The sequence below is a fragment of the Panthera pardus genome, unplaced genomic scaffold (assembly GCF_024362965.1).
Source record: "Panthera pardus isolate Hobbes unplaced genomic scaffold, ASM2436296v1 HiC_scaffold_11, whole genome shotgun sequence".
NCBI classification, from domain to species: domain Eukaryota; kingdom Metazoa; phylum Chordata; class Mammalia; order Carnivora; family Felidae; genus Panthera; species Panthera pardus.
The window spans coordinates 99,406,573-99,422,732 of NW_026526666.1; the positions used below are offsets into that span (position 1 = coordinate 99,406,573).

General features: G+C 43.6%; 1 protein-coding gene across 1 annotated transcript in view; it reads right to left on the reverse strand.

Annotated features, from left to right (window-relative positions):
* The window catches only part of UBE4B (ubiquitination factor E4B), a 121,579-nt gene that overhangs the window by 20,745 nt on the left and 84,674 nt on the right, over positions 1 to 16,160 (reverse strand). The window contains 6 exon segments of the mRNA XM_019461341.2: positions 3,624 to 3,859; positions 4,753 to 4,851; positions 5,640 to 5,767; positions 7,002 to 7,101; positions 11,850 to 11,988; positions 15,141 to 15,339. Of these exon segments, the coding sequence (XP_019316886.2) occupies positions 3,624 to 3,859; positions 4,753 to 4,851; positions 5,640 to 5,767; positions 7,002 to 7,101; positions 11,850 to 11,988; positions 15,141 to 15,339 (901 nt within the window).

Below are 16,160 nucleotides of genomic sequence, written 5' to 3' on the forward strand. Positions count from 1 at the left end.
CTTGCAGTTTATGAGTTTGAGCCCCGCATCAGGCTCTGCGCTGACAGCTTAGAGCCTAGAGCCTGGAGCCTGCTTTGGATTCTGTATCTCCCTCTCTTTCTTCCCCTCCCCCACTCCTCTCTCTCTCTCTCTCTCTCTCTCTCTCAAGAATAAACATAAAAAAAATTTTAAAAATACACTTAACTAAACAACTTTTGTTTTTAATACTAACAATACATGTTTACTGGAGAATAATTAAGTTCAGATTTTTTTTTTTTTTAAGTTTATTTATTTTGAAAGAGAGTCAGTGAGCAGGGGAGGGGCAGAGAGAGAGAATCCCAAACAGGCTCCACACTGCTAGCGTGGAGCCCGAGGTGGGGCTCGAACCCACAAACCAGGAGATCATGACCTGAGCCAAAGTCAGATGCTCAACAAACTGAGGCACCCAGGTGCGCCAAGTGCAGATAATTTTTAAAAAAGAAAAAGAAAGAAAACCATTCACAGGTGTACCACTCAAAAGTAACTGACTCCCTGTTAATATTTTGGCATCTGTTCTTCCACACTGTTTTCCATCACATACATGGGCACCAACACATGGTCACTGTGTACATACTGTTTCATTACTGGACACTGTCTTTAATCGCTTCACCATTTACTGTAAATAACACATCATCTTTCACAGCTCAGAGAGACCCACTATCGGATACCTAATTTACTTTATCCACAGCTGGCAGACATTTAGGCAGTTTTACGAATTTTCACTATACTGCACCGTAAATGATGCTGCAGTAATGATCACTATAAACACATATGTACATTTACAATTCTCCCCGTAGGACAGATGACTAGAAATTAAGTTCACATTCAAAAGGGTGAGCTGTTTACGTAGCTGCTGTCCCTCAGCCCCCAATCCACCCTTTATGGCTTTGTGATGCTCGAGCTGGGACTCTGCAGGCTTCCCCTGGACAGCTGGCCCTCTGTTGGGTTCGCCAACAGGGGGCGCTGCAGAAGAACCAGAAACCTGAAGGAGAGAAGGGGCTTGGACCTGGGGGTAGGCTGGCTGCTCCCGTCAGCAAAGGTTCTCCTGCCCAGCGGCTGCTTCCGGTTTCCAGCTCTGTTCGGGGCTCGCAGCACTAGCCAGCCTGCACACCCTCAGAGAGGCCAGATGGCCGCTGTCATTGCTGAGAGGCCTGGCCAAGCCCTCATCCGCGCCGCTAGATTTCACTACCTGCAGCCTCTTGCCTCAGTGCCCCCAGCTCTGCCACTTCTGCACCTACGCTCTGCCTTTCACCCCAAAGTCCCTTATTTGCCTTTCTGTCTTCCGTTTGTCCAGGTCCTTGTACAGCTGATCCTTGAACAACATGGGTTTGAACTGCACGGGTCCACTTACGTGGTCTTTTCAATAAAAATACACACAGGACTGTAAATGTGTTTTCCTTACAATTTTTCTGTAACATTCTTTTTCTCTAGCTTACTTTATCATAACACTACAGCATTTAATACATATACAGAAGATGTGTCAATTGACTGTTCTTGATAAGGCTTCTGGTCAACAGTAGGTTTTAATAATGAACTTTGGGGGAGTTAAATGTAGATTTTTGACCGTGTGGGGCGTGCTCCTAACTCCCACATTGTTCCAGGGCCTTCTGTACGTACTCAATTCTGTGAAAATAACTGACATGTTTCTGTCTTCCTTACTGGACCCTGACTGATATGCGGGATCTGTAAATTTTTAGGGCTTCTGGTGTGGACTGCCAAATTGCCCTCCGGAAAGCTTTTACCAATTTACATTCTCATAGAGTTTCATAGCTGCCCACTAGCTATGGGGGAAATGAAAGAGGTATTTGCAGGTTAATGTGTTTCTCGGCAACTACGTTATTAGCTACAACTAGGTAGTCTCTTCTTAAAAAATAAATTAAAAAACAAATAGGTGAAAAGAGGTCCCTTATGCTATTTTAAGAAATGCAGAACTATCTTCAGGGCGCCTGGGTGGCTCAGTTGGTTAAACATCTGACTCTTGACTTTGGCTCGGGTCACGATCTTACAGTTCGTGGGTTCAAACCCCTCACTGGGTCCGCACCGATGGCATGGAGCCTGCTTGGGATTCTCTCCCTCTTCCTCTCTCTCTGCCCCTCCCAACTTACACTTGAGCTCTCTCTCAAAATAAATAAACTTAAAAAAAAAAAAAAAGAAATGCAGAATTATCTTCAACGAAGTCTGATATGTGCAAGGCACTGAATAAGGTCCTGTCCTGTACACGTGTAACTCATCATTTGCACTTGAATGGCCCTCTTTCCCAGGGAGGGAGGCCCTGCCCCACCAGGGCTAAAGAATGAAAGAGGAGGACTGGGGAGCCAGGAAGAGGTTTTTGACCCAGGAGTGCTCTCTGCTGTTGTCAAAGTGAGGATGTTAACAAAACTTCAAGATGCTCATCTACTTACTTTAGGTGTAAGATGATAACAGGTAGGCTGGGAAGGAAAGAAACTGTTTTTTCTCTTTTTTTAAAAGTAATCTCTATACCCAAAGTGGGGCTTGAACTTGACCTATAGATCAAGAGTTTACCGATTCTTCTATCATAGATCATGCTCTACCGACGGAGCCATCCAGGCGCCCCAGAGAGACTCTTATTAGATATTACAAAGCAATAGTGACAAAGGCGAAAGGAGGTAGAGAGACTGCTGGAACCCTCAGAAGTGGAAGGACAGGTGACAGCACCAGCCCCCAACGAGCAGGAGCAGATCTTGGTTGTCAGGGAGGGGATGGCCGTCACTGAACACAGAGGAATCCTCAAACTTTGGTCGCTGCACCCAACAGCAAGCAGCTGTACTCTTGGATGACCCGTGTTTCTTCCAAGAGAATGGCAAGTACATTCTACTGTATGCTCAGGACACTTACTGAGTGCCCAGAATGGGCTAGCTTCAACAGAAGTTGAGACAGACAGAACACACTTCCTTTCCTACAAAATGTACAAACTGGAAGGAAAATGTGGCATTGGGACAATCTCACGCCTTTGCTAGCAGACAGGTGAATTGGTCCCAAGGTAATCAGCTTTATGCAAGCACATCTGCAGTTCAAAAGCCCAATTAAACATAAAAATTCAGAATCCAACCAGTCCAGAAGTGGAGGACGGTGTCTGATGTATCCTCGGGTCTTGTCCACCCACATAAAACCCAGCACCCAGAACGGCGGCGCCCGGTTATTACCAGGCACTCAGCAAATATGTGTAGACAAGAGCAAATGAGAGAATGCTCCCCAGTATCCCGATTCCATTGATTTGAGTGGGGTTCAAGAAGAAACATTTGTAATAAGCTCCCTGTTTGACCCGTGCTCTGAAAGCTCAAAGCTAAAATGAGCCAGAGGATTCCAGACAAAACGACTGATCCGTGCGGTCGACGCCAATCCGAGCTCAGTGTTAACCACGTGGCTTACCGTGGATCCTGCTGCACCATCAGGGACTTGTGCGTAGAACGGTCAATGTGGGATCTCCGCTATTCGGGGAAAATTAAGCAACAGCACATGCTCTGTCAGCGGTGGGCTAGTAGGTCACACCCGTACGTGGCCATCGGGATATTAGCTACCAGCTTTAGAGTAACTCCGTCCGCTAGCTTTAGACGACCTTGCCCACCTGAATACTTGAAACGTACCTGTATAAAACTTCATCAGTGAAGGGACCAACAATTTGGTGGAGAGAGGATGGTTTTCAATCATTTCAAAAAACTTCTGGGTTCGTGGCTGAACAGCAGGGTTGGTCATAAACATGACTTCTACTAGTTTGGCCACCAGATATGGATTTCGGATATAGTTCTGGTTACACAACATCACAACGAGGAACATCACAATGTCCTGAGTACAGGGCTCATAAAGCACCTGAGGAGAGTATCTGAAGAAGGCAAAAAGAGCAAGAAATAAAGCTTCGAAAAACTCCACCTGACTGGATGCTGGGATCATTAAGTAGGGAAGGGGCCAATAGGTCAAGGAGCCAAGATACCGAATTACCTTGAACTTGCAGAGTTTCAAGTGACTGTTTACTTTATAACTAGATAGGTTTCAAATCTATTGGGTCTACTGGCTGAAGCATGTCATATTAACTTATTACGTTTAAGGAAATAAGCCAAAGCCATGATTAAATTATGAGGCAGACTTTACAAAAGATCTTTGCTACCGAAAAGACTTAAAAAAAATTTTTTTAAAGACTGTATTTTTAAGTAATCGCTACACCCAGTGAGGGACTTGAACTCATAACACTGAGATCAGGGGTTGCATGATCCACTGACTCAGCCAGCCAAGTGCCCCAACAAATTTTTTTGATAGCTGTTTTTTGTTTTTTTGTTTTTAAAAAAAAACCTCAAATGTCAATTATAAACTCAAACCACTTCTTTGTAAGCTTTCTCCAATTTTATAATTGAGAAAAATTTTGGTACAAAAATACAGATACGGGTATTTCTGGCTTTTGAATGTTCACTTAGATATTTATAAACTGTTTGCTCCTTCTGTTTCTCAGAAACACATACTCAATTATTAGAAATTCAACTCAATTTTCACAGAGTACATTCTTAGCAGCATTGTTAATCCTGCTTCTGTCTTGAAGATATTATTGGAACTGGCTTCGTGCCACGGTCGGATTTATTTTTCCAGTCTCCAGGAAGCATTCGGTTACAGCCATCACACAGAATTTCAGGCATAAAATGGAGCTTGGCAATACAGTTCATGATACAATGTACACATTATGCATGAAAACACATTAGAGCGATGGAGTATGTCAAAGGCACTTACTGTACAATAAAAAATAAAAATTCAGCAACATCTTCTACATAAAACTCAGGCAATGCTGCAAAAACCTTGGGGACATCTGAATTTAAAGGCAGTGTTATGCTGTCAAAGAGAATAAAAGCACAAGTTATGAAACAAAAACCTGGGACCGGAAACTATAAGGAACATCACGCGACCATTATGGATAAGTATTTTATTGCGGGGGGGGGGGGGGGGACCTCCTTCTATATAATACAGCTACGGGAAAAGGATACAAGCTAAGAGACCAGAACCAGAAATGAGCAGGGAGGAATGAAGACAGTGGGTATACTAGGGCAGGCACGAGAAATGTCTCCTTCTGTTGATTTTCTGTTAAGGTTAATGTAATCAAATACGAAAGAAATAAAAGGGTCATATTTGGTCACTTTATGCAACTCAAGCTGTTTTGAGACAAAAGAGATACAGATATACTTTAAATAATATTTTCCACTCCTACAGAGGGCCTTGGGTCAACCTCACCCACATCGGCGACCCGGAGATTTCGTAGTAACAATAAAATAATAATAACTGGCCGAGTATCTTCTTGGACCCAGTGCTTAAAGGGCCTACCTAATAGCTTGCTATCTCCGGTTTTTAGTTTCTAACTTAGGGATTTCCTTTTCTGTCAATCTACAGCCAGTTGGTAAAAAAGTACTAGGTCAAAATTTAAGTAATAGGTGCGGACATTCCCTTCTTACTATAATTACGAGGAATCCAAACTATTACTAATCTTGTAGTCTGTATAAAGTACAATCTAGAAATTAAAGAACGGATTAAGTAAGGGCTTGGGTTTTAGCTATCGACTAAAGAACAATGAAGACGACACGGCCCAGACGAGGGAAGAGGAGGTGACAGGGAGGGGGCACACTCACTCGGGATAGGCGGGGTCCAGGATACGGAGCAGCAGCTGGATGAGAAGGCCGTAAAAATTCAGACATCTTCTCAGAAAGCTCTCGTCAAGTAAACCAGCGTCAGCACAGGCCTTGCACCGTACCAGTTTCTGTGGAAGGAGGTATGCCCCCGCCCACACATTAGTTGGGAGCGAGTTGCCCGCAGCGTTGACCGGCCAGGGAACGGGCCAAGAGATGGGAAGTCGAAGTTCTAAGGCTTCGTGAGCTCCATCTCTAACTAGCTAGATAGTAAGCTGGTCATGTGTCAGGAGCTTTCTTTGTTCTGAGAAAAACAAAAGGTACGCCATGCAAACCACTGAGCCCGAAGCTGGGGCTCAAGAAGGTAGTTATTACTGTCATGTTTAAATAGCTTGACTGGGGGACAAGGTTGCCGGGGGAGGCGCTTTGGCGTCAGAGACGGTTCGTGGAAAGAAGCCGGTCAAGTCTGCATCTGAATTCCAGGTCACCACTAATGAGCTGTCCCTGGGCAAAATGCTTGTCCACAGAGGGTCCCACACCTGCCTGGGAGGACGACTGCGAGAAGGAAATGCACGCACGCACGCGCACTGGCACATCGGTTTAAACAGTTTCCGGACTCCTAACAACATGTCTGTGGCATGAGCACAGGGGTCTAGGGACGCCAGTTAAGGGCCCCTGGTCTATCCTGCATCTCGAGTACGTCTCTTGGCAAATGAAACAAATCTATCTTAACTTGCACCAGAAATCGAAGTTACCATGTCCACACATCCTCCTACTAATCAACAGAAAGCAGAACCAGCTGGTAGCCAGTTTTACAATGTGAACAAGAGCGTGAGAAAAATGCGTAAGTCCGCTGTCTACGCTCCCTCGTACAGCCTCCGCCCGGCATCCACCAGCAGAAATCTCCCCGTCTACGGTCAGGGTCCGTGCCGTGGATCGTCTTCGATGGCAAACGGAGAATGAGGGACAAGGGAAGGGGGCCCTCCCACTACCACAAACCCGCTTGGTGGAACATCGTGAGGGCGCGTGGCCGGGCGCGCCGGCGCCTGTGTGTTTTGGGTCGCGGGGCTGGGAGGCAGCAGAGGGGAGGACCCTGCAGACGGGGGAGAGGGGCCGGAGACGTGACACTGAGGGTGACGACACCAGGAAGGATTCGAGTTGTCGCTGGCACGAGCGCGTGCAGATTCCGTGCTGAGATTTAAATATCGTGTTAGACACGGGCGAGGTACCGGCAAGTGGGCAAGTGTAGCGTTTTCTCTTCGGGGAACAGAATCATGAAGGGAAAGGGGACACTGAAGGGCTCCCTCAAGGCACACTTGCGGGTGGGAGGATTATCGTTACGAGGCTCCAATTAACTGTACGAACCTTCAGCTGAGTCTTGCAGCGCTTCAGCATTTCGCGGTGTCTAGTGGCCAGCGGGGAGTCTTTCCATTGGCTTTCGTTATTCTTCAAATCTTCCACGGTTCTAAAAGCAAAGACTAACCGTCAGATGCAAGAAGACACAGGGCCCACCTTGTCTGTTCATTGTGACCATCCTGTTGACCCTCAGATTCACATTTCCCCCCTCACTTTAGCATTTTTAAAATCAGAGGGTCTCTTACCATGAACCGGCAGAAATTTTCTTTCTTACTGGTTCCTCACATAACGAGGTCTTAAAATTGATGGTACTTTAGAGTTAATGAAATACAGTAAGAAACACATCGTCCCCTTATTTTCCAGAGAGGGGAAAAAAGAAGTCCTTCGTGGAAATTCGAGGTTACTTCGTCTGGTCAATTTACCAAAACGAAAGGCGAGTTCGGTCATGGCAGTTCCTTCTCTTCTTTTGCAATGGTTCCCTCTGCTGGGAATGCTCCTAAGATAGTCTCTGTGGCTCGTTCCTTCACTTCCTTTAGGTGCCGGCCCAAAGATCGCCCGCCAGTCACACCACAGGCCGCACGTTTTAAAGACTGGCCCACGTAATGCGATTTCAACCCCCCTCCATCAAGACATGGAAAACTAGAGGGTTATAAGTTTTTTTGAAACTACACTTTCCCAGACTGCCTCGCTGCCAGCAACTCTGCCCATGACCTAGCTTCCATCAAGAGGTGAGCCCTCATCGAAGGCAGAAGCGGATACTGGGGAGTGGCAGCCACGCGGGTTTTCTGGACGCACAGTGGTGGTGGAGTTTTGCTGAGCAGGGACAGAGGCCCTACTATCAGGGTGAACCCTGAAGCAGCTTCCCGCCAGGTTAGGATCAAGAGAGAACTCCTGGTACGTACCCGGCTCTCAAAAAAATGGCGATGATTTGATAGCACACTGAAAGTGCCGTGTGGCACCTGTCTAAGCTGCAGATGGCAGGACGAGAGGACACTGAAAGATGTTTAGAAGCACGACGGGAGGGCAGACAGGCCTGACAGCCTGCCTCTAGGGAGCCACACTGGACAGGCACATGGAACAATGAGGAGAAGTGCGAGGCAGCCTTGTCCAGCTTCTGACTGGGTGGTCATGACAATGTGTGGTTGACATATCTGTTCCTTTTTAAGCAAACTGCTATAGAGTTCAATGCACTTGGAATTACTATTTCCCTTCCACATTCTTGGGACATCGTTATTCTATCTACCACAATAGTGACACAATATGGGAGCGTGTGTGCAATGGATCCTGGAGATGCTTGATCAGCAAGAGTGAAGCATGTTAACATCTTTCTATGTAGAACTAAGTTCATCAACACGTTACACCTATCAGAGATCCTGGATTCAAGACTGTCCTGAGTAGCTGGGATGGGTTTTCAATGTGTGCCCAGCTAATTGACTCAAAGTTGGAATTGACAGCGACCTACGCTGAGTGAAGTTGAGCCATCTGACATCCCCTGTCATGATTCGGAGGAAGGAATCTAACGCTTAAGAAGCTGAGAATACGGGGGGGGCCTGGGTGGCTCAGTCAGTTAAGCGTCCACCTTGGGCTCAGGTCATGATCTCGCAGTTTGTGAGTTCGAGCCCTGCGTCGGGCTCTGTGCTGACAGTTCAGAGCCTGGATCCTGCTTCAGATTCTGTGTCTCCCTCTCTCTCTGCACCGCCCCCCCTCCCCCCACATTCTGTGTATCTCTTCCTCTCTCAAAAATAAATAAAAAACATTAACAAAAAAAAGCTGAGAATATTGGGGCGCCTGGATGGCTCAGTCAGTTGAGTGTCCAACTCTTGGTTTCAGCTCAGGTCATCATCTCACGGTTTGTGAGTTCAAGCCAGGCATCGGGCTCCGTGCTGATGGCTCATAGCCTGCTTAGGATCCTCTCTCTCCCTCTTTGCCCCTCCCCTGCTCTCTCTCTCTCTCTGCCCCTCCCCTGCTCTCTCTCTCTCAAAATAAATAAATACACTTTAAAAAAAAAAGAAGCTGAGACCATTAATATAGATTAATATAAATATACCAAGTGTGACCAGCTCAGACAACCCCTCTTCCCAATACATGCCCTCTCGCCCCGCCATCCCCTAGAGGACATCTCTCCTATCACAGCACTGGAAAGTACACAGGTGAGGGGAACACTGACATCTCTGACCATCCACTGGGAGTTGGTACTGGTACCAAGCGGTAGCTGGTACCATTGAAACGGATCATCCAAAGTCAGTGGAAGAGATGGGATCCCAGGATTCCAAGATGAAGAAGCAAATTCACAATCACAGTTTGAAATGCATATATGCCTCTCAGTAACTGACAGTATAAGCCGATAAAATCAGCAAATATGAGAAAAGTGTGAATGATAGATGAACAAACCTGACCTATTGAGACAAAAGTGAAGCTGTGCAATATGCAACACGGAAAGCACATTCTTTCCACATCTATATGGAACGTTTACTTGTGAATGTGAGGCCAGAAAGCAAATTCCACAAAAAGTTCAAAGGACACAAATCAGAACATGTCCTTTTGACCATAATGAAATTTGGCTAGAGATAAAGAGACAAATCCACCGAGAATCCAGAATTTGAACAATACATATTTTCAATAACCCACAGTCAAAAATGAAACAGTAACAATTAGAAAATATTTTGAACTGAACAGTAAAATGTGCCATGCCAAACATGAGGGATGCAGCCAAAACCATGCTTTGGGGAAACGAGACACCTCAAATGCACATAAGAAAGGGCTGAAAATGAATGATTTCAGTACCAACCTCAAGGGGCAATAAAAATATCAACAAGAAAGCAAATTAAACTGAAAGAGAGTAGAAGGAAATAATGAAGGTGCTGCAGACATTAAAATGATAGAAAATATTATGAGCAACTTTAGGCCTATAGATTTTAAAAATTTAGATGTTACAGAAATTTAACACAAGATGAAATAAAAACCTAAATAGTCCTGTATCTATCAACTGAATACAGCACATAATTAAAAACTTTCCCACAAAGAAAACTCTAATCCCAGACAGCTTCATCAATGAATGTTCCCAAACTTTCAAGAAAGAAATAACATAACTATTATACAATAAACTCTTCCAAGGATATAAAAAGAGAGAGTATTTCCCAACTCATTCTATATGGCAAGCACAACACTTATACCAAAATCTGAGAAAGACTTAACAAGAAATTACAGGTCAATCTTTCTTTCGAACACAACCTCAAAAATCCCGAACAGAATATTGGCAAAATGAATATGAGACATAAAAGCAATATCAATGAGATATAAAAGCTGAGTTTACTCTAGGAAGGGAAGTCTGGTTTAATATCAGAAACCCAGTTGATGTAATTCAACTACATTAACGGAATACAGGAGGGAAAAAAATCTGATCTCTTCAACAACTATGGAAGAAGCATTTAATAAAACTCAACTTCTGTTAGGAATAGGAACTATTAAAATGCTAAAAATAATGCGAAATTTTCTTAATCTGGTAATGAGAATATACAAAGAAGGTTGTCTCTATTCAAGATTGTACTAGCAATTGTAGCCAGTGTTACAAAAAGAGAAAAGGTGTAAGAAAGAAAACTGTCATCATTTACAAACGACACGAATATACATGTAGAAGGAAAATCTTCAGAGTAATCATCTATAGAGTAATCATCAGCATTAACAAGAGATTAGCAAGACAGATAGATAGAGATACACAGTTGCAGATATAGACATGACATACTTTTTCTCACAGCCAGACGTGTACATAGGCCTTGGACCAAATGAAGTGACGTGTACATAGGCCTTGGACCAAATGAAGTGGCCACACTGTTATCATTCCAGAGGACCCATTCAAAAATATTTTTGCTTCCTGTTCCTGTGATTTGTTTAGTTGGAGATGTTGGTACACAGGGAGAAATGCTTAGATTAAGAATCTCAACAAGGTCGCCTGGGTGGCTCAGTTGGTTAAGCATCCCAGCTTCGGCTCAGGTCATGATCTCGCGGCTTGTGAGTTCGAGCCCCGCGTTGGGCTCTGTGCTGACAGCTCAGAGCCTGGAGCCTGCTCTGGATTCTGTGTCTCCCTTTCTCTGCCCCTTCCCCAGCTCTCTCTCTCTCTCTCTCTCAAAAATAAATAAACATTAAAGAAAAAGAAACTCAACAACGGTGCTGATGAATGTGAAATTGAGGCTACCATCTGGTCATTCTGAATTCTTTATGCCACAAGACAACATGTGAAAAACAGAATTACATGTAGGCAGGAGTAAATGATCTTGTTTATCAAGGGGAACTAGACTTACTGCTTCAGAGTCCAGGGAGGAAGGAATATGTCTGGAATCCGGGAGATCCTTGAAAGTCCCTCCCATGACCAATGGAAAGAGTTAATGGACGTCTAGTGACCACGCATCAAGGGTTGAGAACTCTCAGAAGCCAAAGTTTGGGTCACTTCACCACATAAAGAACTCTGGCTGACCACGGAATGTGGACGTGGAAGCAGAGGCAGGTGGTGTGCTGTAACGTACATACTCCCCACATTCAAATCTACTGGTCACCTGGGGCGCCCGGGTGGCTCAGTCGGTTAAGTGGCCGACTTTGGCTCAGGTCATGATCTCACAGTTCGTGGGTTCGAGCCCCGTGTCGGGCTCTGTGCTGACAGCTCAGGGCCTGAAGCCTGCTTCGGATTCTGTGTCTCCCTCTCTCTCTGCACTTCCCCCACTCATGCTCTGCCTCTCTCTCCTTCAAAAATAAATAAACATTAAAAAAATTTTAAAAAAAAATCTACTGGTCACAATGGAACTGCTTGCTCTGCGAGAGCAGTGGTAACTCAGGCGATCCCAGGACATGGATTCAGGCACATACCTATTGAGCTCCCGGATGGCCCGGAGTCTGCGGATGTAGCGACGGCAACTTGGCAGAATAGAGAGGTGGTGGGCGTGCAGGGTAAGAAAAAAGCATTCCGTAGGGAATTTCGGCTCAGAGAATGGAGGCTGATCTCCATCTAGGAAAAATAACATAATTCCCTAAATAAAATCTACTACAAGACTAAATCAGAGAAAAAGCACAGTTAAGACAAAATTACACTTGAATTTTCAAGAAGTTTAAGGATGCTTTTTAAAAAGTATAGACCTTGGGGCGCCTGGGTGGCTCAGTCGGTTGAGCGTCCGACTTCAGCTCAGGTCACAATCTCACGGTTTGTGAGTTCGAGCCCCGCGTCAGGCTCTGGGCTGATGGCTCAGAGTCTGGATCCTGCTTCCGATTCTGTGTCTCCCTCTCTCTCTGCCCCTCCCCCGTTCATGCTCTGTCTCTCTCTGTCTCAAAAATAAATGTTAAAAAAAAATTAAAAAAAAAAAAGTATAGACCAGTTATAAGAGGAACAGAATGCCTGCACGCTGTGTCCAATGAGTAGGGATTCTGCCCCTCTGCTTGAATGTTTACGTAGATGTACCTCGACAATCTTTTGTTCTGTGTCTTCCTGATGTATTTTATAGAACCATTTCTATTATTCAACACGGATCACAAAACATCACCTTAAATCTCAAAATGCTATTAGACTATGTTAATAAGCTACAGATTCCACAGCCATTTCCCCACTGCGGGTAGGTTTGTCATTTGTCATTTTTTCTCTAGTATAAATAGTACCTGGAAGATCTACGTACAAAAACTTACGACCTCACCCCACCCCCAGCATTGGGAGCATATTCTAAAATGTAGCATTACTGACAATGACAGTGTTATAATTTTTGATATAAATCAGAATTCACTAAAGAAACTGATTAAATGCCGTCTATTTCTTCACAAAGTTCCATTCCATCTTATCACTTTGTTTTTGGATAATTTACAGATACAGAACCGTAACTTGAATTTCTTTCTTTCTTTTTTTTTTTTTTTTAATTTTTTTTTTTTAATGTTTATTTATTTTTGAGACAGAGAGAGACAGAGCATGAACAGGGGAGGGCCAGAGAGAGAGGGAGACACAGAATCAGAAGCAGGCTCCAGGCTCCGAGCCATCAACCCAGAGCCCGATGCGGGGCTCGAACTCACGGACCGCGAGATCGTGACCTGAGCTGAAGTCGGACACTTAACCGACTGAGCCACCCAGGCGCCCCATGAATTTCTTTCAATTTGTATCTAATTCCTAGAAGTATGTATATCTTTTCCAAAAAGTGTATTTTATTCCTTAGGTTATATACTGCTTACATTTTTTTTCCCAAACTAAAAGAAAACTGACTGTTGGTAGCATTTAGCTTGAGCCTTCTACATTTCTAACAATTTTACATTTTGTAAGGCATGATTTTATCAAACATACGACACATATTTTGACCCGTTTTTAAATTTTACATATTCATTTAGTCTCACTCCAGAAAAAGTATATTTACATATTAAGATGCTGTTTATATACATATTGTCTCTGATGATTTGCTTCATTTCTTAAACCATTATAAATTTGTTTTCTTCATGACTGGGCCAAATCCTGTTTGTTTTTTTCACGTTTTATTTTATATATATATATAATATATTAACATTAGTTACATTAATAATTAATATTAATATATAAATATTATATAATATATATTTTTTAATGTTTAACCCTTTGATTCTTCTGGAACTTACTAGTCCATGATATGAGTCCAAGCCTATACCAGTAGCTACTTGTTCAAATCACACTACTCAAATTCTAACTTTATAGGGTGCTTGGGTGGCTCTGTTGGTTAAGTGTTGGACTTCAGCTCAGGTCACTGAACTCACGGTTCGTGGGTTTAAGCCCCGCGTTGGGCTCTGTGTTGACAGCTCAGAGCCTGGAGCCTGCTTCAGATTCTGTGTCTCCCTCTCTCTCTGCCCCGCCCCCCACTCACTCCCTGTCTCTCGCTCTCCAAGATAAATATTAAAAAAATGTTTTTAATAATTAAAAAATACTAATGTTATTGTTCATCATATACTTAGTTGTTTTTTTTTTTTTTAAGGTTTATTTATTCTTGTGAGAGAGAGACAGAACATGAGTGAGGGAGGGGCAGAGAGAGGGTGACACAGAATCCAAAGCAGGCTCCAAGCTGTCAGCACAGAGCCTGATGCAGGGCTTAAACTCACGAACCGTGAGAACATGACCTGAGAGGAAGTCGGACCTTTAACCAACTGAGCCACCCAGGTGCCCCTGTTTAATTCTTATTGTAGCTTAAATGTTTTTCTGGAAGGGCACCTGGGTGGCTCAGTCGGTTAAACGTCTGATTTCGGCTTGGGTCATGATTTCATGATTCGTGAGTTCTAGCCCTGCAACGGGCTCTGTACTGACAGTGCAGAGCCTGCTTGGGATTCTCTCTCTCCCTCTCACTCTCTCTCAAAATTAAATAAATAAATAAACTTAAAAAACAATGTTTTTCTGGAACATGTACACACACCTGATCATGATGCTGCCGGGTAAGCATGGAATCTCTCTCCTATTCCATGAACGATTTTATAATACGTGAAAAAATAAATGCCAAAGGGTTTTGACATCTGTCATTGACATGTTTTCTAACAAAGAAATAAGATCAACAATCGTAGCACCTTGAAGATATTCCTATTTTAATACCATCAATTCGTCAAGATCTATGAATATTTCATGAGAACTTTAATTGGTATATGCAAACTCTATATAATAATTAGGTCTCCACTATCATTTTTATTGTATTACTTCTTTTTTGTTTCACTGTGAGTACATTTCCTTCCAGTTGCTCTGTGTTTCTATTTGGGTAAATCAAGAACTTTTTTACTGCATTAATTTTTACTGTGTATCTCTGACTCATAAATTCATCTTCTGGAGAAAAAATAACAATTTGTGAGGAATCACTAGCATCCAAATAAAATAAGTTAAAAACAATTTTTCAGGGGCACCTGGGTGGCTCAGTTGGTTAAGTGACTGACTTCCGCTCAGGTCATGATCTCTTGCTTCGTGAGTTCAAGCCCCGCCATTGGGCTCTGTGCTGACAGCTCAGAGCCTGGAGCCTGCTTTGGATTCTGGTCTCCCTCTCTCTTTGCCCCTCTCCTGCTTGCTCGCTCTCTCTCTCTCTCAAAAATAAATAAACATCAAAAAAAATTTTTTTTAAACAGAAAACAATTTTTCAAATAAAAGGGTGGCGCTTTAACGGTCTAATAATGAACGTGTGCGTCACTCACAAAGTTCAGCCAGCCAGTCGTTCACGTCCTCCATAGTCGCGTTCACTCTCGTCTCGTCATTAGGAAGAGTAATCCGACACCTTGGGTGGAATATATACGTGGGGTCCACCGTCTCTAACTTGATCTTTGTACTTAGCTGCTGCAGCACCCAAAGGAAATTCAGCATGAATCCATCTGTAGATACCAATCTATCATCTGTCTGTGAAATACAAAAAAAAAAGGGGGGGGCGATTTAAAACAATGATTTAGATGGAAATTTGGGCACAACTTTATAAGGAGACCGGACATTCACCCCAAAGTCGAAGAGAGGACAAGTATCGTCACCACTGTCCTTCTACTAGCAGGTGCTCTTTGGAGTATTAATCATACGTGAAGCATTTTATACATCCTCTCACTGAATCTTCAGAACAGCCCTTGGAAGTCAGCGCCACTGTCATTCCCATTTTACAGAGGGGGAAACTAAGGCTCAGAGAAGTTAAGTGACTTGCCCAAGATCCTCAAAATTAATTAAGTAGAAACATAATATATGTTGCTTCCTTTCTCTTCTTTATTTTCCCCCAAGAGCATCAAATCCCTAGTTTTGCTCACTACCATTTGGCTAATCGGTTCTCTGGTCAACATCATTAGCCAAGTCCTGTATCAGTAATAGAATAATTGTAATAATGGTAGTTAACATCCATTGAGTGTCCACGGTGCACCAGGCACTGTTCTAACAGCTTTACAGATACTAAATCCACAGTTAGGTACTATTATTACTCCCACTTAGCACGTAGGAAACTGAAACACAGAGAAATAACTATCTAAGGTCCCACCATCAGGTTAGTAAATGGTGGGGCTACGGCAGGAAGCCCAGGCAGTCTCATGCAGTTCTCTAAACCGGTTTCTTCTTCTGAGTTAGGAAGGTCACACCTTTCGTTCCTTACTTATAAATAATAGAGGAAGGATGCCCTTCTAACTTTTCTACCTTTGCAAAGTCGTCCAAGCCACCAGTCTCCTCACCAGATCTGGTACGCTTACAAC